Source organism: Xenopus laevis, chromosome 1S (genome assembly GCF_017654675.1).
Source record: "Xenopus laevis strain J_2021 chromosome 1S, Xenopus_laevis_v10.1, whole genome shotgun sequence".
In the NCBI taxonomy this organism is placed as follows: Eukaryota; Metazoa; Chordata; class Amphibia; order Anura; family Pipidae; genus Xenopus; species Xenopus laevis.
In genome coordinates this window covers 133974890-133999059 of record NC_054372.1, presented here as the reverse complement: position 1 = coordinate 133999059, position 24170 = coordinate 133974890, and the positions used below count along the sequence as shown (strand labels likewise).

At 39.7% G+C, this 24170-nt stretch overlaps 1 protein-coding gene across 2 annotated transcripts in view; it reads right to left on the bottom strand.

Annotated features, from left to right (window-relative positions):
• Window positions 1–1606: 1606 nt before the first annotated feature.
• thoc5.S (THO complex 5 S homeolog) overlaps window positions 1607–24170 on the bottom strand; it is a 23056-nt gene continuing 492 nt past the window's right edge. Inside the window, exons 2-21 of one of the 2 annotated variants that reach the window (XM_018233865.2) lie at window positions 22655–22754; window positions 22402–22545; window positions 21864–21977; window positions 21271–21368; window positions 20855–21001; window positions 20454–20568; window positions 19632–19764; window positions 17054–17089; window positions 14788–14865; window positions 14124–14164; window positions 13625–13724; window positions 13428–13536; window positions 12913–13014; window positions 12021–12117; window positions 10462–10576; window positions 10140–10243; window positions 8760–8847; window positions 2570–2685; window positions 2012–2202; window positions 1607–1769 (exon numbers count right to left, since the gene is read on the bottom strand). In XM_018233865.2, coding sequence (XP_018089354.1) covers window positions 1706–1769; window positions 2012–2202; window positions 2570–2685; window positions 8760–8847; window positions 10140–10243; window positions 10462–10576; window positions 12021–12117; window positions 12913–13014; window positions 13428–13536; window positions 13625–13724; window positions 14124–14164; window positions 14788–14865; window positions 17054–17089; window positions 19632–19764; window positions 20454–20568; window positions 20855–21001; window positions 21271–21368; window positions 21864–21977; window positions 22402–22545; window positions 22655–22735 — 2073 coding nt within the window. In that variant the 5' untranslated portion in view covers window positions 22736–22754 and the 3' untranslated portion in view covers window positions 1607–1705. The remainder of the gene's footprint in view (window positions 1770–2011; window positions 2203–2569; window positions 2686–8759; window positions 8848–10139; window positions 10244–10461; window positions 10577–12020; window positions 12118–12912; window positions 13015–13427; window positions 13537–13624; window positions 13725–14123; window positions 14165–14787; window positions 14866–17053; window positions 17090–19631; window positions 19765–20453; window positions 20569–20854; window positions 21002–21270; window positions 21369–21863; window positions 21978–22401; window positions 22546–22654; window positions 22755–24170) is intronic. The other variant, NM_001087199.1, reaches the window with a different exon arrangement.

The window sequence follows — 24170 nt, the reverse complement described above, 5'->3', positions numbered from 1 at the left end:
TGCATAGAGCGCAATAACGCTCAAGAGGTGGCTTTTGCCCCTTGTAACTGGCCACTCACTGCTCTTGAGGCAAGGTTCCCATCTTGCCTCATGGCAGGAGCAGCCTTGTTAGGGACCCCTAATAATAATTTATATTATACAATAATTCCGCAGGCAGAGCAGGGCACACACAAGCAGAGTATGTCACACACAGGCAAAGTATGTTACACACAGGCAGAGTATGGCACACACAGGCGGAGTATGGCACACACAGGCAGAGTATGGCACACACAGGCGGAGTATGGCACACACAGGTGGAGTATGGCACACACAGGCAGAGTATGGCACACACAGGCAGAGTATGGCACACACAGGCAGAGTATGGCACACACAGGCAGAGTATGGCACACACAGGCAGAGTATGGCACACACAGGTGGCACACACAGGCAGAGTATGGCACACACAGGCAGAGTATGGCACACACAGGCAGAGTATGGCACACACAGGCAGAGTATGGCACACACAGGCAGAGTATGGCACACACAGGCAGAGTATGGCACACACAGGCAGAGTATGGCACACACAGGCAGAGTATGGCACACACAGGCAGAATATGGCACACACAGGCAGAGTATGGCACACACAGGCAGAGTATGGCACACACAGGCAGAGTATGGTGCACACAGGCAGAGTATGGCACACACACAGGCAGAGTAGGCACACACAGGCAGAGTATGGCACACACAGGCAGAGTATGGCACACACAGGCAGAGTATGGCACACACAGGCAGAGTATGGTGCACACAGGCAGAGTATGGCACACACAGGCAGAGTATGGCACACACAGGCAGAGTATGGCACACACAGGCAGAGTATGGCACACACAGGCAGAGTATGGCACACACAGGCAGAGTATGGCACACACAGGGAGCATATGTTAGACAGAACAGAGCGGCAGACAGGGAAACCTATCAGGACTACTCTAAGATGTACTACATATGGTGACACAGTGCCGGTGCCCCTCCAGCAGTTTGGAGGAGTTTGAACAGATGAACTATGTGCAGTTTCAGTCTGGGTCTTGGGTGTGAACAATACAGAGGAGTACAGTCTGTATTTAAAGTTTAAACAATGCGGGGGTCAGCTGATCTCTGTAGTGATACCTTTTAAAGTTACACATGGTAAGCAGAATCAGCAGGCAGACTTTCATGTGGGGGGTTACACAAGGGGGGTCCGGCCTGTGGGCCACCAGTTGGACAGCCTTGGCTTAGTGTATTAATCTCAGGAAATTGACAGGTGCCAAAGACACGTGTTAGGAATTAGTAGAAAAAAAAATGAAGAATCTACTTGGGGCATTCCCTGAGGCACAGAAATTTCCTAGATGGCTGTGGTCACCATGGACCACTAAAGATGTCTCAAACAAAATGTGTAGCATTTCTAGCCTAATTCTTTGTTTTTCTTACGTTCTCCTTTAAGACCACCTCCTTCCCATGTGGCCCATAGTTTAGGAGCTTAAGAACAATAAAATGACTTGATCTTGCGAATGTTTTAAGGCACTAGCACATTGATACTAAATATGTTTCTTATATATGTTAATATGTTGTGAAAGTAAACAAAGGGCAAATAGAATTATATTGTTGGAAAACAATTTTATTCAGTGACAACAAAGATCAGTAATAACAGGACATAAATCCAAGTGACAGGAAAAATGCTGAAACATTTGGGATCTTAACGGTGACTGAAAAATCCTTGAGGGTAATTATACTTGAATGGCTTAGTACGGCTCGGCCCCCTAGACAGAAGGAAGAAGAGAATAAATAAATGTGCAAGTCTTACAAATTAGAGTTAAAGTGCATAATGATATAAAATTAAATAAAAAGGGAATAACAGATGAAAATAAGGGAAGAAAAATTAAATAAGCACAGCAGAAAACTCTCAAAAATAATTTCTTAAATCATTTATACAGAACAAATAGGTAAAAGACAAATAAGCAGAGGTGTCAAATAAAGTATATATACTGGGGGCATGACTCACCTGAGGAGGCGCAGACAGATCTTTTCTGGAGGAAACTCGTGAGGTCCTTCCACGCTGTTGTCGTGGCGCTCAGTTTCTAGGTAGACATCTAACAGCATGCAGAGTCTCTGAATCTGGTTTGTCAGCAGCTGGAATCCTGGAGGAGGACCACACAGTTCCTTGTAGTAGACATTGACCTCACTCTCCATAACCTGTTGTAAAAAATACAAATTCTTTAGGGTGACCCTGAGCCTTTGTATATACTTTTTGTCAGTGATCTTCCCCTGCCCTTTCCCACCTCCTCACTTCCCCAAACAGTTAATAAAGTGAATACATGAAGATTGAAATTATTTAAAATGTTTTTAACTACAGGTTGAAGCTCCCCAACAGGAATCTAAAGCACAGCCAGGTCCAACTGGGGGGCTTGAGCTTTAGCCTATAGAGTACTCCATGAACATGATGTTAAGGAGTGAAACTTCTCGGTATTCCTGAGGTCAGCATACACACATTGAGAAGGTTGAAAATGTGCATATATGCATTGATATAAGCATACTTAGAAAAAAGAAAGTGCTTCCTTACCCCAATATTGTCATCATTGCTGGATGAGCGTTCCCCTTTCCAGTTAAGGCAGAGGCTGAACACTGGAGGTACAGAGCTATAATCAGGGTTCAGAACCACTACTCCATTTAGTTTAGCTAAAAAAAAAAAAAAAAAAAAAGAAGCAAATAAGACAAATGTTATATAAAAGAAAATGGAAACAGAAGAGCCTCAGAAAGGGATAAAAGGCCACAATATCATCATAAAATTGCCCTAAATTCCATAATACCCACATTTAAAGGAGAAGGAAAGCTACCAAGGCAGTCTATTGCCAATAGATTAGCCATAGCAGTGCAAGCTAGAACTCCTATTTATTCTTAAAAATGTTTTTCTATACCTGAGTAAAAAAACTCTAGACAAGGTCTCTGTTTGTTTAGGATAGCAGCTACCATATTAGCTTGCTGTGATATCACTTCCTGCCTGAGTCTCTCCCTGCTCACTTATATGTCTGTCTGAGCTCAGGTTACAGCAAGGGAGGGGGAGAGGAGCAAACTGAGCATGCTCAAGCCCTAGCCGGAGGTTTAAGCTGAAGGCAGGAAGTCTGATACAGAAGCTCATGTGTGCACAATAGAAGGAAAGAAATGCTGTGTTTCTTTTGACAGGATTAGAGCAGCATTACTTTGAAGGTTTACTGGTATATTTATATAAACCTTTCTGATAAGGCTTACTTAGTTTTAACCTTTCCTTCTCCTTTAAAGTCTTAAAGGACAATGTCACTTTTATGTGCTGTATGTTTTAACATTAAACAAATGCATCTAAATATAGTTCAGACCTTAAAAAGTATATGGGGTAATCTACTCCACATTATAAATCAATTTTTCGATAGAGGAGCGACCAGAATGCAGAGACTAATGGTATTTCTCTGTCATCATAGGGGGGGGCACAGGGACGGCTTAACACCACACTCTAACTTTATTCAATCAGTTTCTTAAGTGTCCTGCTACCAGGAGGATGGACATCCAGCAGCATGGATTTTAAAGTCAGCCTTTTGGCTGTTACCTGGGTTCTTACTCTGAGCAGCAATTGTCCACTGCATCTTAGTACAGTCCCAGCTACAGACAGCTCACCGGGTCATTCCTAGCCTGTCAGACTATAATGACCACCCAGACATTTTCCTGCTAAGCTCAGTCAAGGGCAGATGGTCTGGCCGGAATGGGCACGAGGTGAGGAACTGCTGTTAGGCATAACAGCTCACCTCGCAGCATTGGCTTGGCAGCTAATCCCTTCATGGTCGTAGCTATGACGGTTTTTTCTCTGCCCCCCCTCCCTCAAGTACAGAGCTCTACTCTTCTCTACGGTCCCCTTTATATCCCATGGGCTTCCTATCCTCACACTCGGTTGTGATTGGGAGAGGCGAGAGAAGGGGAGAGAGTTGGAACACGACGCAGTGGAATACACATTACCTCTGCGTTCCGGCGGCCATTTTGCTCGCCGTTTTCACACATACTATGCACTGGACGGTACACAGTCACCGCTCCTGCGCTAAACAAGCAGCATTATCTGAATAGCTGCCCGTGCCTTACTCCCCACTCTCTCACTTTCTACAATTAGTTACATGGCAGAAGCTAAGCCAGCGGAGTTATTCACGAGGGCGGGGGGGCTGCCAGAACAGCGCAGGTCAATTTTTTTGCCTGTACCAATTGCCAAAATAAGCTGCCCAGTGGACAAGGTGAAGCGCTCTATAAATCTTGCTCAGTGGGGCAGGGACCAGTACTAGCTTCAGGTGGTACAAGCCCAACAGCAGTACAACCAGAGAACCCTGAAATGGAGGGTACTTCTCAGGGTCATGGGTCAAGTGCGGATACTGATATACCAGCCACAATACGGGCCATCAAATTAACACAGTCCCTGGCTTCCCTGCAAAGCATTCCCACCATTGCTGACTATTTAGGGAGAGTGTTAGCCAGGCTTGACCACAAAACTAGCAGCAAGCGGTCGGACGACGCTAAAGTTGGCACTGCTACACACACCCTATCTGACGAATCAGCAGAGGAGCAGACATCCTCTCATTCTGAGGGAGAAATACTTCCGTCTCAATTGTCATCAGATAAGGAGGAAGGAATTTTGGAGGACCGCAGAGAACGGGATACTCAGCATGACGTGGAGGGTATTCTAAAAGGCTTTCTTGAAGTGTTAAATATCTCTCACTAGCCCAAGTCACAGGATGATGCAGGTTTATTCAAAAGGAAGCATAAATCTCTCACGAGCATCTCCTTAGCATAATACAAGAGGAGTGGAATTCACCAGTTTCAAAGTCGGGGGAGTGTATTGGGGGCAAGTTACTCCGATTCCGGGAGGTGTGGAACAAACACTCTTCAGATATGTGGGTAAACAAAATCATATCTGAAGGTTACCACCTAGATTTTTCAGCCATGCCCCCCCAAAAGATTCATCATGTCCAGGGTACCTTCAGAACCCAACAAAGCAACTGCCTTCTTAAAATGCAACACAAGCTTGGAAAAAGCCGGGGTGATTACTCCAGTGCCACATTCGGAGAGATTCTCCGGCTTCTACTCCAACATCTTCATAGTGCCAAAGAAGAACGGATCATTCAGACTGGTTCTGGATCTCAAACAGCTAAACAAGTTTATCAGGTCTGTGCGGTTCAAAATGGAGACCTTGAGATTCGTGATACGAGGGATGGAACAAGATCAACTGATGATGTCTATCGATATCAATGGACAGAACTATTACAAACAAAACCAGTTCGAATACAGAGCGATAATGCCACTGCAGTGGCGTACATAAACCGCCAAGGAGGTACTCGCAGCAAGGCTGCACTGATGGAAGCGCAACAAATTCTCAGTTGGGCAGAAGACAACGGAGCAAAGCTTTCGGCCATACACATCCCGGGAATACTAAATACCAAAGCAGATTACCTAAGCAGGAATCGTCTAGACCCGGGGGAATGGGAACTTCACCCAGACATGTTCTCAGAACTAGTGCACCAATGGGGACAGCCACAGATCGACCTAATGGCATCCAAAGACAATGCAAAGGTTCCTCAATTCTTTGCTTTTCCGAGAAGGTTTGGATTGGGTGGATGCCATGACACAGAACTGGCATTACAGCCTGGCGTACATATTTCCTCTACTACCCATGCTGCCACGAGTCCTTAAGAAGATCAGACAGTCCAGCATCACGGTAATAGTAGTGGGCTCCATACTGGCCTCGAAGAACCTGGTTTTACGACCTTCAGGAAATGTCAATAGCACAACCAATGCTGTTGAAACAGCCATCTGGCGGAAGCAAGGGTTAACAGAAGAAGTTATCCCAACAATATTAAAGGCTCGCAAGCCTACATCTTCAAAATCCTACCACTGAGTCTGGCAATCCTACTGAAGTTGGTGTGAAGAATCCAATCAATCCTTCCACAATCTCAGCATTCCAAGAGTTCTGTCGTTCCTACAGCGTGGTCTCTGGCTAGGTCTAATGCTCAGCTCTCTGAAGGTACAAGTGTCAGCTCTTTCCATCCTATTCCAGTCTCGTCTCGCCCTTGATGACACAGTACGTACATTCCTACAAGGAGTAGCGCATATGGTGCCTCCGTATCATCCCCCAATACCAGGTTGGGATCTAAATGTTGTTCTCAAAGCTCTACTTGATCCACCATTTGAACTGCTGGGATCCGTTTCAGACACGTAGCTCATCTGAAAAGTAGTGTTCCTAGTGGCAATAGCATCAACCAGAAGGGTGTCAGAACTAAGTATAGCGGAAATACCTTTCTGGTATTTCACAAGGATAAAGCACTAAGTATAGCGGAAATACCTTTCTGGTATTTCACAAGGATAAAGCAGTTTTACACATGGTTCCATCTTTCCTTCCCAAAGTAGTGTCATCATTCCACATCAACCAAGAGATTGTAGTTCCTTCTCTCTGCCCGGAACCGAAGAATGATAAAGAACGACGATTACACAACATAGATGTAGTTAGAGCATTACGATGGTACACTGAAAAGTCAAAATCTTTTCGTTTATCTCAATCACTGTTTGTACTACCAACTGGCCCCCGACGGGGTCATGTGGTATCAAAAGCTACCATTGCAAGATGGATCAAGGAGAACATCTGACAAGCTTACCTGTCCAAAGGAAAGACTCCACCTGAGGGAATTCGGGCTCATTCTACAAGAGCAGTCGGAGCTTCTTGGGAGTGGCACAACTCTGCCTCAATGGACCAGATCTGCAATGGCGACTACCAGGTCCTCCCTGCACACCTTTACAAAATTCTATAGAGTTGATGCGTTTTCTTCAGCTGAAACATCACTTGGGCGCAAGTTGCTTCATTCAGTACTGAAGTAATGGTCAATTCTACATGCGATTTCCTCCCTGCTGTTCTGGGGCTGCTTTGTAAAGTCCCCATCGTCCCTGTGTCCCCCTATGATGACAGAGAAAACAGGATTTTTTTATACTTACCGTTAAATTTGTGATCTCTGTGATCAATAGGGGGACACAGGTCTTCCTGCCCTGAAGTTATGTTGACCATTGGTCATTATGGGATAATTCCCTGATTTACCTTCTACATGTTTTTGAATACTACTATTTGTTTTTCCTATACAAACTCCAGCAGCACTCCAGTATAGTGCAAAATTATTTATTTGTGCAAATGAAGCAACGTTTCGGGTGTAACCAGCCCTTTATCAAGCTTAACACCAGTGTAACATTTACTCCTTTATATACCTTAGTAGGGGGAGGGGAAAACACATTTGCTCCTCCCATGTAATAAATATTTATATTAACCCTTTGTGACATATATGATGAATAAATACACATTAAAAGAGTAAATGTTACACTGGTGTTAAGCTTGATAAAGGGCTGGTTACGCCCGAAACGTTGCTTCATTTGCACAAATAAATTATTTTGCACTATACCGGAGTGCTGCTGGAGTTTGTATTGGGATTTGAACTGGACCTGGGCAGACAGAGTCGCAGCTGGCACCCGACGCTACAAAAAGCAGTGAGATTGATTGTGTAGCACTACGTTGTTTGTGAATAGACTATTTGTTTTTCCTGTTACAGCACTCTTTGTGACAAACTGATTGTATAAAGATAGAGTGTGGGGTTAAGCGTGTGAGGCACGCCCACAAATTCAGTAGTAAGTGTCCTGCCTCCTGGAGGGTGGAGCTTAACCCCATCGTCCCTGTGTCCCCCTATTGATCACAGAGAAACAGATTTAATGGAAAGTATAAAAAAAATCCTGTTTTCTACAGCCCCTGCAGCAATATCAAGGATTTTCTTGGGTGCCCTTGAAGCATCTCTATGACTAGAGATCCCAGGTTATTTCACCACGGCTACTGTACATGTGGCCATGCAACACCTCTGTGTATTAGGACTACACAACCATCAACATTCACTGCTGCATGTTTCATAGTTCTATTTTAAGTGATACTAACACTAAAAAAAATTTCATCACAAATAATAATCTACATAAAAAACTACCTATTGGTCGCGTTGATCATTTTTCACTGATAGGGCTGCTTTTGTAATTAGACTGTCCATTCTCAGCCTGTCAGAGTTTCTAATGCTAACAGACTCCTGATGCACAGTATGGCAGCCCCTTCATAGACGAACATGGGGGATTGATAGGTAATGTAAAAGCATAGGAAAAATACCTTTATGGCAAATTTATAAATAGCATGCAAAGAAAATGTTATGATAGATGAAAAAAAAAGGTTTGATTTCTGGTGTCCGTATCTCTTTAACTATAGAATTGTGATCCTTTTAACGAAGCATCATTTGTCCGCAACTCACAATACCAGCTGTAAATATTAAAACAAGGATTTGGTCATTTTCCCAGGCCTTCTGAACTGGCCATATATGGTCTTATCATATATGTAATAACCGGAGGGGCCCCTCTAATTACTATGTTTTGTATTTATGGCACAGGGTTTTTTAACAAGAGTGGTGTATAAATCAAATCTGTATTACAGCTTATGGATCTGGTGCAGATAATCAATTACTATGCAAAGATATTCAAGAGGGGAGCTGTAGTTCATCTTCAATATTGTTTTAGAGTTGTGTGTTGGGAGTAGTATTCCCTAACTGAACTGCAGTTATTTGAAGGAACTTGTAGTTAATTTTTAGTGTTGTTACAAATTACAGAAATGTTTTAAAAATATAAAAGGTTTATACATTTAGCCCAAGACATTCTTTAACTGCTGATCAGCCCCATCATACCTGTTCCACGCTCAATAAGCAGACAGAAATACTGGTCCGTTTCCTTTGCTAATCCACACTCTACAACATCCTTTGTATACGGCAGTGCCTGCAGCAGAAAATCCAGATAACAATACTTATTATTTGTACTTATGGATCAATAGAGTAATAATAATCCATTTCCTTCATACACAATAAGGTTCAGAATTTCATAACCCAAGATAAATTTAAGTAAATGTCAATAAGTATTCAAGCCAATGTCTGTGTAGTTTAAAAGGGGATAGAAATTGTGATTTATTTCTATATTTAAAGTGGTAATTGTAAAGCACAGACCCCCGCATCCCAAAATAGACATAAATGCTTAACTCTGTACATTGTTTTGTTATTCTTGATTTTTTTTTTTTACAGTAAACCTGGGAACGATATATGAAATTGTATAGCATTTTAAAACAATTGTTGTGCAGAATGAGATTTAATTAAAACACAATAACAGTTGAGTAATTTCAAAAATTCTTTAAAGAAAAAATAACCTTAACATAAAAAAATCCAATCCAGGGAATCCAACTTTTATTACTAGGTTCACATCATATTGTTACAGAAGTTTAAGGACCACTTGCAGTGCAATGCAAATCCCCAAAATAGAATCTGCTTAACGGGGTTCACCTTCCAAACACTTTTTCAGTTAAGTCATTTTCAGATTGTTCTCCAGAAATAAATATTTTTCAATTGCTTTCCATTTTTTTTTTTAACCGTTTTTCCTAAAATCTAAGTTTAGAGTTTAATATCCCTGTCTCTGTTGTTTCAGTCTGGCAGCTCAGTAATTCAGGTGCAGATTCTGAACAGTTACAATTTTACAACATTCAGTTTCATACCTTTCTCAGCAGGTTCCCTGGAGTAGTAACAAATAAAGTATCAATTCTAACAGCTGCCTGTAATAAAACTCAGGGATTCTGCTCAGCAGGGACAAAGATAAGAAATGTATCAACTAAATGTATCAATGTAGAACAGTTTAGAGGGTTGGTGACACCCCTTCTCAGAGCTGCTTTAGAAAGGTGAAAAATTAGATTTACACTTCAAACAAAGGTGCAAGCTAAGCCCGCACTCCGGTTGGGGTAACAGTAGTTTTTTTTTTAAATTGCCCCCTGCCAGCGGCCATGTCTGTCAGAGCACATTCACATAACATGCTCCTGACTTCATAAACAAGTTGCGGCATTTGCTCATTATGAGCACGCGTGTGCCCCAACATGGTCGAGCGAACTGGGAGCTCCTTCCAGGTGCAGGTGACCTAGTGCTGGCAAGGGAGCATTGGAGTTGGGCACCTTTGGTTAGGGATAATATAATTTGCCAACAAGTGCCTTTTAAGAAACAAGTCCGTTTATGAAATTAAAATATTTTACTCACTAGATAATCCTCATAGGCGATGACATTCCACTTTGTCAGTCTAGATATAACCTTGGCTGGGAAAAGAGATTGGCACTCCAAAGATACAGGTATACTACCATGTTCTGAAATAACAAACAAAGGCTGCCATTAGGATCCATTGCCAGTAGCCCCCTTATGTGCACACTATATGTAAAAAAAACACTACGTCATTTGCATAAACCTCCCAATTCCATGCCAGTGTTTTTTTTTTCCGCTAGATCATTTTCCAATGCTATTTAAGCGTGTGGAAGAAACAAAAACTGAGCTTTAAGGTGTCCAAAATATAAAAAACACAAGTTACCCAAGGAGGCAAACTGCCGGTGCAAAGATAATCGTGAAAGCAATCTGGTCTTCAGCAACTTAATAGTCTTCTCCATGTGACTAGCACTGAGAGCATTGTCTGCTACAAATTCAGGCTGTGTAGAAAAAGACGAAGTAAACGATGGTGTGGAAAAAAAAAGGAATTGTTAGTACAGGTATGGGACCTGTTATCCAGAATGCTCGGGAACTGGGGTTTTCCGGATAACAGATCTTTCTGTAATTTGGATCTTCATACCTTAAGTCTACTAGAAATTCATTTAAACATTAAATAAACCCAATAGGCTGGTTTTTCTTCCAATAAGGATTAATAATAGCTTAGTTGGGATCAAGTACAAGCTATTGTTTTATTATTACAGAGAAAAAGGAAATCATTTTTAAAAATTTGGATTATTTGGATAAAATGGAGTCTATGGTAGACAGTCATTCCGTAATTCGGAACTTTCTGGACATTGGGTTTCCGGATAAGGGATCCTATACCTGTATAAGCATGTGTACTTAGCTGCACTACAAAACAAGGATAACATTGGACAATAATGGACTTTGATCCAAAACATCAAGGTTTCTCATTGCCATATATGCCATCTTTTGCTCATATGTACCACTGTATATGAGGTCTTTATGATTTTCTTGAAAACATTCCAAATGTTGCCATTTTTGTTATGCTTATTACTTAATGGTGTGCACTGATTGAAGCATATTGGTAGCATATTGTTTGCCTCACATGGGTTAAGGAAAAATCAATATTTTCTTTGTACTCGTCGTACATTGTTAAATATTATTTTGGATATTGAAAATTGCTGGAATGCCCTCCATCATAATCATCATCATTTATTTATATAGCGCTGTCAAGATACGCAGTGCTTTACTGCAGTTATAGCAAACAGGGAATAAATGGTTGATAACAGACAAGGATTACAGAGTCCAATAGGGTTAGAAGATTAGAGTTTACAAACTAAAAGTTTAGGGTACAATTGAGACATTAGGATTGTATAAACACTTTGTTATTTTTGATACAGCAATGATTAATTAAGGTACATCGAATAAGCCTCTTTAAACAGATGGGTCTTTAAGGAGCGCTTGAAAGTTTGGAAGGAAGGAGAAAGTCTGACAATTTGTGGCAGAGAGTTCCAGAGAAAAGCAGAAGCCCGAGAGAAGTCTTGTAGACGAGAATGGCCAGAAGTGACCAGAGGAGAAGTGAGGCGAAGATCAGAAGCAGAGCGTAGGTTTCGTGAAGGAGTGTATTTGGAGATTAGAGATGAAATATAGGGATGGGTTTCATTATTAAGGGCCTTGAATGTGAGTGTAAGTAATTTGAATTTGATTCTAGAAGAGATTGGGAGCCAGACCCTGTGAAGGCCTTAACAATAGAAATACTGTAGAGCACAATAGATTTATATATATTTTTTTTTCTTAGTGACACTGCTGTAAACAGCTGCCCAAAAGAATGTCAGTTACAGAAATGTATATAACAAGGTGGTTTGTTAATGAAGCTGAAGATTACAGATGAAGTATGCTTATTGAGACAAGCTTTTTTGTTACCTGTGGTTGGTCTGTTGGAAAATGAAGTCCTCCCATTGTTTGGGCCCATACATAGGGATGTCCCAGTTCTGATATATAATCACTAAGGGACAAGATCCTGCAAACAATATATTAATAAGTGATTCTGACAAATAACCTCCATTTATTATCTATTAGAAATATTACTTGCAGTTTATCGTGGTAAAAAGCAGACTGTACAATAGACACTTCATCACATCACCATTAATAATGATAGTCTGTCTCTGCTTAATTTTCCCTTGTTTGATTGCAAAGAGAGGGACGTCAAGTCCCAGAATCCATCAGTTTCCAGCTGATCTATACAACACCCACTACGAAAAGCAGAGGGATTTCAAGTCTCAGTTTCCATTGCACAATGGAAAAAGGTAAGATAGGAGTTTAATTCTGAAAACCTGAATTTTAGGGACTTCCCAAGTATTAAAGGTTTGTTGGTTTGTATAAGACATGGGTTGCATAGTTGACATTATACGTTGTACCACTGTGCACTGATAATTTACTTATGTTCACTTTCAACCGTCTGCACTGCTTATGATAACCTGTCAAAATTTTGACACGTACATATTGCATTTGTTTGTAAAACAATAAAATATTGATGAAAAAATAAATGGGTTGCATGAGTACAGGTACATCTAAATAAAGCACAATCCCAAATTTAGCTATTTAAAATGCAGCCACCAGTATTATAAGAGATCCACAAGCCTCTTACTAAACAAAAAATAGCAAATATGGTAAAATAAGAAGGTCGTAGTAATTATTCAGCCCCGTTCCTAGAGTTAATGTAGAAATTCATTTAACCCCGCCCCATATTCTCAGTCCAAACTCTAGAAAAGTTTGTTGTTGATTTTCCACAACAGTATTTAAAAGCAAAACATACCCAATTTTATCAAATTGGTATTTGTTTGCTGGATTAGGAGTGGTCTTTCCATCATCTCCTTGGTATAAACAACCAAGAATCAAATCCGGATTCAGCAGGTCCCTAGAAAGAAGGTAAAGAGAGACGCTATATTATTTCAATGGTCTACGTCTTGAGTTTCTCACATCTATTATGGCTATATTACATTTTTGTTCAACTAATTGTTTTAATGTTTGAATGTTTGCAAAAAACAGGCTACTGGCACACAAAAGCTGATCCATGGGTCGACTACTATCGCCTAACTTTTTATTATGCCACAACAATACAACTTTTCGTAAGTGCGCCCCTTGGTCACGTGATAAGAGTCTACAAAGGCTGCAATCAAGTTCTTATTTTATCTTTCAAGAACAGAAGCCACATTTTCACTGATTATTTTCTGAAGTTTTTAGTTATGATGCAGAAGCTGCCTCTCTCTAACCCCATCCATGTCTCCAATTGTTCTTATGGTGGTGGACTTACTACTTTGTGTCTCTTACCCAGCAGAGATAGCAGTAGAAAGCTCAAAAGCTGGCTGAATTTTGACTTTTACAGTCAGGATATTGAGGTTCATGAGAAAGTAGAAAGTCAGGGTGAGAGTGCTTCCTTCTGTAAAGATGAATTGAGAGTTTGTAACTACAATGAACACTGTAATCACTGTTCCTGCACTACATACAGTTTATTAACTACTGCTTACCTTTGCACATCAATGTTAGGGTCACACATAGAGGATGCCTTTTAAGCATCTCCTTCCTCTTATCATCCAACTGAACTCCAAGTGTTGGGCGCCGTCGCTTCTAAAGGAAAGAAATATACATAGTATTTAAAGGTTATCCTGTGCTTACAGAAATGTCCAACCTCTTGCATGAAAAGTGCTTGAAAAAGGTTTGCCATAAAAGCTGTCGGTACATTTTGAAGACTGTGTCTCTCTCAAGAACACTTCCAGTAATAAAATTAAAGTTCAACCAACTTTAGTTAAGTAGTTAGCTAGCAATTCACCTTCTGACTGAATAGAAAAAAATACCCAATCAGATATTGTTAAAGATGTAGTTTTATGAAAACCTGATGTATTGAAACACAGTTGAGCACTAACTACAATATAGAAAATTACAAATGTTTAAATGAAAAATGATGGGCTGATACTATTCCTCTTTAAGTAACTTTCTCTATGTATTCTGTATTATGCTTATCTTTACCGTTGTCTGCTCCTCTTCAGCATCAGAATCACTCTCATCATCTGTTAGAATAGAGCACATGAAGTAACCATCATGAACTCAAGGTGGATGTTCTACTAATTAATATTAACTTGCTTGTTTAACATTCCTCACTGGAAGTAACCCACGGAGATTCTTGGCTGTGCCATTAACCAAGATTCATTTTGTTTAGTGACTTTTATGCTTTTAAATTTGTTTCTCCAAGTTTCGTCTTTGTGAGATTGATAAATAGACACAGAGGGGTAAATTTACTAAGCGGCGAAAATGATGCCTGCGCCCGTAAGTAAATCGCTAAAGTCCCTGAAAACGGTAACGCTGGTGAATCTTCGCCAGTGTTAGTCACTTCACCCTTTAGTAAATCTCCCCCAGTGTGTTCCATATAAAGAGATTTTAGCACACTGCACACTTCCTTTGAGCTTGCATGGCCTAGGATTTTAAGACTTAATTTTTTCCATTTAACAAATTATTCACCTAAAGCTGATAGAAGCAGCCACAGCAGGCCAAACATGAAACTTTTTGCTTCAAAATTGCTGTACAATCATTGTACCTCACGTGTCACCAACTGGCATGGCTTAACTAACTTTCCTTTTTTAGAGGCAAATGTTAACTAAGAATACATTTGGCAATAATGCAGCCATGTAAACACCTTGAGAGTCTTCTGGTGGTTTAAACAAAGCTCTTGCCTCTTCGACATTCCCTTCGATGGCTACCACAAGCTTCTGGTCTGTAAGAGAAGGCATAAAAAAAGTAGTTCAGTTACATATTAAATAATAATATGGATATGTAATTACAAGTGCAAAGCTTGCTCCAGGTCTAGTGACCTTTAGAAACCAATTAGCAGGCAGCATTTACTGGTGACCTGTTTAAAGGATAAGTAAACCTTTAAAATAACTAAATGTAAAATTGATTAGAGTGCTACTTTAACCACTTTTGCAATGTACATTAATTATTTAAATTAGGGATGCACCGAATCCACTTTTTTGGATTCGGCCAACCCCCGAATCCTTTGTGAAAGATTCGCCGAATACCGAACCAAACCCTAATTTGCATATGCAAATTAGGGGTGGGAAGGGAAAACATTTTTTACTTCCTTGTTTTCTGACAAAAAGTCACGTGATTTCCCTCCCCGTCCCTAATTTGCATATGCAAAGTAGGATTCGGATTCGGTTCGGCCAGGCAGAAGGATTCGGCCGAATCCTGCTGAAAAAGGCCGAATCCTGGCCGAATCCCGAACCGAATCCTGGATTCGGTGCATCCCTAATTTAAATCTTTTTTTAATTCCAAGATATTATGGGATACATGTACTGTGAATATGAATTAATTTTGTTAACTGACCAGTGCCAGCTGCTGGCCAGTTTCTGACCAATGTGAGCACCAAGTAGTCAAGGAAGTCGTCAGGAGAAAGAAAGAGACTGCTTTTATGTTCTTCTGCTTAGGAAAAAAATAGAAATCTTTCCTAAGCAGAAGCAGATAGCATTGGCTGGTCATCTGTTCGAAAACAATTATCTGATTGCAATGGGTTACCAGACACAGACAAACTTTAGAACCTTTTATGTCATTTGTGACTTTTATTATATTTGGGGGGTAAAACGGATTTGTTTGGCCTGGAGTTGGAGAACTAGCGAACTAACCCTACCCAATCCACAAAAGGCCTGGGTATAGGACTGCAGCAGATCACCATGTGCTCTACAACACTTGACACAGTAACTACAGGATACATGAGACACTTCCAATAGTGATGGTTGTTATTAAAAGAGGCAGTATACCCCTCCTTGTTCAACATAAAACCATTAACACATCTTGTGCCAAACATACTTATGCTTATTGCTTTAATTAAGAAAATTCAAGGGTTTTTATTTCTTAAACGGAGCAAACCAAAAAATTAAAGCCACTCCATGTTTCCAGCTTCCTAGTTCTTGCGAGGTTGAGATAGTTCCAATACACAGATAAACCTAAAGCATAGTGGAGTTCTGTCTGTTCATAAAAATAATCACGACAAAAGGGGTACAGGGGGGTTGTTTATACAGAGCTCATTGTCTCATTGAACTATCTCTGCTTTGGAGTTAGCAAATGTATGCGCAAAATACTTTTTTGTTACTTTTGTTACTGTTACTGCTTTATAATTAAGAAAATACATAGGCAAGTTATATTTTCATTATAAATACTATTTTGCTCATGTTGAAAAAAAGGTGTTATAGGTGTATACTGTCCCTTACGCATTATATCTACGCATGTATGTATATCGCAATCTAAAAAATAACCCATATACCAGAATTCATACATCTATGCAAAACAATCTAAGTTTTACTAACAATTAGATCTTTACATACACAGATCAAGAAAAGAAAACTGTGGCTTGATAAAAGACCGATGGCGGTCTGAAACATTGCCAAGTGTATTGGGGTCTGAGCCCATGTCTCAATAAAGGCATTTTAAGCAAAGGAATCCATGACTGGTGCTGTCAATATCTGAAAATTGTGAGTGAACGGATACATGGTGGAAACCGTTGTACGTGCATCAGGCCCTAAGAATTGGGAGGCTACAGGTGATGACTAAGAAACCTAATCAAGAAAAGAAAGCTCTCAACTATAGGATAAGAACATAACAGATTACATGCATTATTGTCCAAATCACCACAGTTAATGATCTGAGCATTAGAATTGTAGGTATGAGCTAGTCATACTGCAGCATAAGGAATTGTCAGTTTGACACATAGACAAAGCAGTTATCACCCATAACAATTTCTCACAGAAGAAGCAGCGGTGCCAGACTCCACACTACAAATCTAATCTAATCACATGCATTCATAAAGTATTATGATTATTTGCGAAAAAGGATCTTAGAGAATGAAAAAAACAGTACTGAATAAACCCTGAAAATGAAAGGGAGATGAACAGAAGAGATATACTCACCCTGCCTATAGGGCTGGGCGTAACTCTTCATGTGGTCTAACATCAGGGCAAGGAAGAAAACAGACATGGGAAAGAGCAAGAAATGAATAAGGATAGAAATATATATAGAGAAAGGAGTTAGAATGAAAGGCAGGGGTATGGGGGGGGGTTACAGTAGAAAAGATAAGAGGCGACAACCACATACAATAAAAAATGGGAGGGAGAAGAGTCACAGACGGTGGAGCCCTGTTCTATACAACTGGAATTGCAAAGATTGAGAATTACTCTCTCTGGTGGTGCATGCAGTATGTAGGCCAGCAAAAGGCTAAGAATTACCATCTATATGGTAGTAATGCAGTTTTTGTAAAGTTTACTACTGTGTATGGTTAAATGCCACATATATTATAATGGCGTGGCAGCCACAGGAGTTATTCAAGATAAGATAAACTACAACTGGCAGCTTTAGCAAATCATAAAGGGATGTCGGAGAGCTATATTTAAAGGGGAACTGAAGTCTAAAATAGAACAATGCTAAATTTTGTATACTTAACATAAACAGAAGTCTAATAAAACAAATGATTTTATGCTTTCAAAGTTGGCCCCAGGGGGTCATCATCTTGTAACTATGTTATACATCTTTGCAAGACCAAGACTACACATGCTCAGTGTGGTCTGGGCTTCAGTTGGTAGGTTAAGCTTAGTAATTGTCATAAAGTATCAAAACAGAACAAGTCAAATAACATCTTCCACAGAAGCCAATACAGCAAGACTGTGGAGAATATGCAGACTGCCCTGGGTCTGCGGATACAAATCTATACACAGTTGCCAACTGCAATACAGGGAAACAAACAAAGCTGCTCGAGGTCAAGGGAAGTAAGGTGGGGGGCTCCCCCCTGCCGTTTGAAAGTATGATCGTTTCCCTGCAGAGCACTTAGGGACCGTCTGAAGTTTCCTATCTGCAGCTGTCAGAGCAAGTAAAACGAAGGGGAAATTTCACTGCATACAGTCAGGATTACAAAAAAACGGTACACATTTTTTAATTAAAGTATATTGGAGATAGATTTATTTTTCATTAAAGAAAGTAAAAACAGGATTTTATTTTTTTTGCCTTTACATCCTCTTTAAAGGAGAAGGAAAGCTCCAAGACAGTTTATTGCCAACAGATTAGCCCCAATAGTTCAAGCTAGAACGCTATATTTATTCTGCAGAATGCTTTACCATACCTGAGTAAACAGCTCTAGACACTGTCTCTGTTTGTTTAGGATAGAAGCTGCCATATACGCTTGGTGTGACATAATTTCCTGCCTGAGTCTCTCCCTTCTCACTTAAAGCTCTGAGCTCAGCAGGGATGGGAGGAGGGAGGGGGAGAGAAGCAAACTGAGCATGCTCAAGCCCTGCCCTGGAGGTTTATGCTGAAAACAGGAAGTCTGATACAGAAGCCCATGTGTACACAATAGAAGGGAAGAAATGCTGTGTTTCTTTTGACAGAGGACTCAGAGCAGCATTACTTTGAGTGTTAACTGATGTATTTACAGTATATAGACCTTTCTGATAAAGCTTAGTTAGTTTTAGCCTTTCCTTATCCTTTAAATAACAGCTGCATGGCTATGCATTTGAAAGCACAGCCACCAAAAGCATAACAGTGAACACCTACAATAGAAACATAGAACACATATTGATGCAAATAATGCAACTCGTATTGTTAATATGCAGAGGACAAATACATCATCCAACCCATACATTTTTCCAAAAAAAATTTGCATAAATCTAAAACAGAATCATAGAGAGGGAAATTAAATTACTACATAGGAACAAAAATTGCCACCTTCAGTTACCCTGTGATCAAAAATTACATGAAGAGTTTTGATTTGTTTCAACCAGGCACTAGAACCTGACCCAATTCAAATACAGGCAAAAAGTCTGATATTCGGTGCACCACTACTATATGATAACTTACTACAACTCATCTGGCCTCCTCTGTATTTTAGTTGTTTACCTCTAATTCACATACAAGTAAATGGTTTGATGACAAACAGTTAAAGTACTGGTGTCCCCACCTGTGGTAGACTGCCCAACTAACTCTAGTATTGTACTGATGATAGCAGAGAGAAAAGATTTTTTTGCCATGAGCCATAGAGAATTAGCCAATCTTTTTCAAGTAGATATAAAGTAGGGCCACTTGAATTGTAAAGCACTATTAACAAGACGATGACTTGAGGATGCTATTTGCATACTAATTAGACATAGCAAGCAGTGACTGGGAGCAACTATGTGAAGGAACTGGAATCCCAATTGCATTGATGCAAACACAGTACATTGCGGTTGTAAAATCTGTCAGGCTAAGTGCCATCCGTGACTTTGGCCATTCAGTAAATCGGGGATGCCTGCATTTATCTTAATGCAGCATCTGCCCGCCCCCACACACTTTAAAAAAAGACAAATTAATGTCATGTGCCAGAAGCACCTACAAAGATTTTGACATCTCAAAATATTTTAGTTACCTGGACTGAACATATATTAACTATTATAAAAAGCATTATATTGTTTCCTTTTCAAGTGTCATTCACATTTTAATATTACACAAACCCAGCATACTTACCACAAGCCTGGCTATAGGCACTAGCCTGGACAAATAACACATACAATGGTGCTGGAAGGTGGCGTGCCGTCTCATATTGTTTATGCATGCAGTCAAATGGCATGGATAAATATTCTTGAACTGGCAGTGAAGCCTGAGGGAAAGGAATTAGATGTGTTATATATGGGAGAAGTGTTTGCTATACTCAAGCATGCAACCTACAAACAAACAAAGCAGTGAAAAAATGTATTCTACTTCTCTTTAACCAGATATTTAAGCTATCAGTGGATGCTAGACTCTGAAGATGAACAAATGAAGGATGATAAATCAGATATCCATGTTAAAATTAGCAGTGAAGCCAGTGAACAGCTGTTACTGCCATGATAACGCTTTCTCCAAAGAAACAAATTTCCAAGACTCAAAGTAACTGGAAAGTTCAGTAACTGTCTTTGAGCTCCCTGGGTTGAAATTGGAATCCTGTTTAGGCGAAAAATTAAAGGGCACCTGTGGCCCAAGAATATTTTCCTCAACCAACTACGGTTGGGGGAAACAGTAACAGTTTAAGTTGTGCTAGGAGCACCTGGTGCGAATGGGCATTTTGTGAATAGCGCATGCACACGAATTCTGACATCATGCATATGTGCATAATGAGCAAGTTGCAGCATTTGCTCATTATGCTCATGCGTGTGCCCCAACATGCCCGCTCAAACCGGGAGCTCCCACTCAGTGCAGGTGTCCTATCAATGGCGGGGGCAATTAAAAAAAAAAACAACTACTGTTAGCCCCCACCTTTGGTGGAGGAAAATATAACTTATGTCTCATACTTTCAAGCCATTCTGTTACCTGCATAATGCTGTTAAGTTGTGGCTGTAAAGTGTTAAGATATTCCTTCTTAATTTCAATCTCCTTCAGGATCTTCTCCTTGCTGGCCAGACACTCTTTGTACTTCTCTGCAAGCCTAAAAGCACAAAGAAATCAAAATAATTTACTGAAAAAATTCTGCTTTAACTAGACAGTATTGTTATTTTAACACTTGCATTGTCTGGTTAATATACCAGTGCCCATGTTTGCTAACTTCTGCGGTCAACACTAGTCTGTTGAATTTGGTTGTATCTTCTTATTTTTGAGACATTGTTGTAACATCAAAGTATTGAAAGTCATAAATAAGGAAATTTAAAAACAATCACAGTATAAAACCATACAAAAGTAGATTAATCCTTATCCATACGTGACTAGAACATCACCTTTTCCTCTGTTCCAGCTCCCAGTCTAGACGTGACAAGGTTTGCTGGTGGGGATCAGTGGAAGTAATTTCTGGCTTGCTTATGGCAGCAGGTGCGTCACTGTAAAATTCCTCCACACTAACTAGCTCAATTTCTTCATGCTTTGATCTGTAAAGATAAAAAGAAAAAAAAATTTAAGGAAAGGCAAAAACCAACATGCACATTTGTAGAAATAAGGTAAGACAGGTTTCTGGAAGTTTGCCAACATGCAATTTCTTAATTATATACAAAACTAAATTCAAAAGTACTAATACATGAGTGATGTTAAATGACCATCCTTGCATTCTGTAAGGAAGGATAATTCAACCAAAATATTTCTAAACATAACCCCAGAAGATGGATTAACCCAGCTTGGCTGTACAAAAGACTACACTTACTTGAACTCCAAACATTTTGTGATCTCTTTCTGTAGATGCATGACTTCATATAGCAAGTTTTGCAGCTGCAAATTATATGCATCCACCTTCTGCTTGGCCTACAAGAGAAACAAGAAAAAAGGTGACCATAAATGGGCCATCAATGTATGGTATCCAACAGAGCAGACAATGCACAACGTATGAGATCCATACACAGAACATTGTTCCGTTTGCTCGGGGTGACCACTCTAATGATAGGAACAGCAAAAAGTGAGAGGAGCTGCGCAGCTCCACTTCACTTCTTTTCAGCCAACACATGAAAATGTTCCATCTTTGTTGCTAATTAGATTCAATATAGCCGAGGACTGTTGTGTAAAGTTGTCTTTAAGGGGCAGAATGTTATATTCCACAAAAATAATAAATGCAAACATGTCTTTATATGAAGACCCTACAATTTATAGAACATTTACAAGAAAGTAAACTTTGTAATTTTACTTATAGAGTGTGTATGTATGAATGAATATATATATATATATATATATATATATATATATATATATATATATATATATATATATATATATATAAACAGAAGGCTAGGGACTGGCTTTTACCTCATGAGTTTGGTCTCGAGCTTTCTTAAGTCGAATGTTGGCCAAGCGATTGAGTTTCTTCAGAGTCATGAAGTGCACACAACTTTGTATCTTCTTTTCTTCTATTTCCATAGCCTAAGGATGGAAGAGCCCACTTTAAGAACATCATGTGATTAGTAAAATATAGAATGCCCTGTGTCCCACTGCTAAGAGGCAGATTTGTTTAATTTCCAGTGACCCCAAGTTTCTTTGGTAAAACGTTCATCACAGGTTGCAGCACATTTTAGATTATACAATCCGCCATTGCCATGTACCCCGTGTAAAACCTTGGCCACTGAAGCTCCCATCTTAAATATTCAGTAGTTCAAATGGTAATCAGTTACAGGAGATGCAAGATACAGAGCTGCTATGGACAATGTTAAAGACATTGCTCACTACTGTAACAGGACTTGTAAACTTCTGGGCTGGTACATCATGTTCAGTATATAAAACACTGCATAAGTTTTCCTGTATTAGTTAATATAAAAAACAGAAATGTCGCCCTTTTTAGAACACTCACACTGTCTTTGCTTCCTTTGCTCTTTAAATCTTGAATTTCAGACATCAATCTCTGCAAAGCAACACATGTATCTTTGTACAGCTGATAGTCTTCTCTTGAATCTCGTACATCTACTTCAGCTTCTTCACTGTAATATCGGCCTTCCTGTCATATCAGAAAGCAGCAATAAAAAAACCACACAAGACTAATGTTCTAGACCTACGGCATAATTAAAATAAGTATATCTCCACAAAAAACAAACACAGCGAGTTACCTGCTCATCGTGGCGACCCCTCTTTCCATCCTCACTTCTATTCACTTTGGGTTTTCTTTTCTTTAAAGAATCTGAAGACATTTCTATCTGGTTTGGAATACTAAAAGACACAAGCATTTTACAGAATGACAATACTAATAAAAAAAAAAAGTTTGGTGAATTAAACGGGTTGTTCATCCGTTAACTTTTAGTATAATATAGAGAGTGATATTCTTAGACAATTTGCAATTGGTTTTCATTTTTTACAATTTGTGGTTTTTGAGTTACTTGGCTTTTTATTCAGCAGCTCTCCAGTTTGCAGTTTCAGCAATCTAGTTACTAGGGTCCAAATTACCCTAGCGACCATGTATCGAGTTCAATAAGAGACTGGAATACGAATAAGAGAGGGCCTGAATAGAAAGATGAGTAATAAAAAGTAGCAATGACACTTAATTTGTAGCCTTAAAGAGCATTTGTATTTATATTGGGTCTGTGACCCCCATTTGAAAGCTGGAAAGAGACAGAAGAAAAAGGCAATTGATTGAAAAACTATAAAGAATGAATAATGAAGACCAATTGAAACACTGTTCAGAATTGGCCATTCTATAACATATTTAAAGTCAACTTAAAGGGATACTGTCATCGGAAAACACGTTTTTTTCAAAACACATCAGTTAATAGTACTACTCCAGCAGTGCTCCTCTGCACTGAAATCCATTTCTCAAAAGAGCAAACAGATTTTTTTATATTCAATTTTGAAATCTGACATGGGGCTAGACATTTTGTCAATTTCCCAGCTGCCCCTTGCCATGTGGCTTGTGCCTGCACTTTAGGAGAGAAATGCTTTCTGGCAGGCTGCTGTTTTTCCTTCTCAATGTAACTGAATGTGTCTCAGTGAGACATGGGTTTTTACTATTGAGTGTTGTTCTTAGATCTACCAGGCAGCTGTTATCTTGTGTTAGGGAGCTGCTACCTGGTTACCTTCCCATTGTTCTTTTGTTTGGCTGCTGGGGGGGGGGGGAAGGGAGGGGGGAGATATCACTCCAACTTGCAGTACAGCAGTAAAGAGTGATATAAGTTTATCAGAGCACAAGTCACATGACTTGGGGCAGCTGGAAAATTGACAAAATGTCTAGCCCCATGTCAGATTTCAAAATTGAATATCAAAAAATCTGTTTGCTCTTTTGAGAAATGGATTTCAGTGCAGAATTCTGCTGGAGCAGCACTTTTAACCGATTCATTTCGGATTTTTTTTCCCCATGACAGTATCCCTTTAAAGATGAACCACCCCCTTTAAGAGTTATATCATCTTTCTAGTCACCAAGGACTAGATGTTAAAGAACTTTATCTAGCAGCACCCTAGTATCAGTTTGTGAGTAATGTCAGGTTTCTTGGCTAATGGAAAATTTGGAATAATTTAGGGGAATTATTTAATATTTATTTACATATAGTATCCATAATGACGCAGAGTAAGAAACACTGACTAGTTGGCCAGTCAGTGTTTGAGTCAGTCAGTTTATCAGCAACAAAACAATAA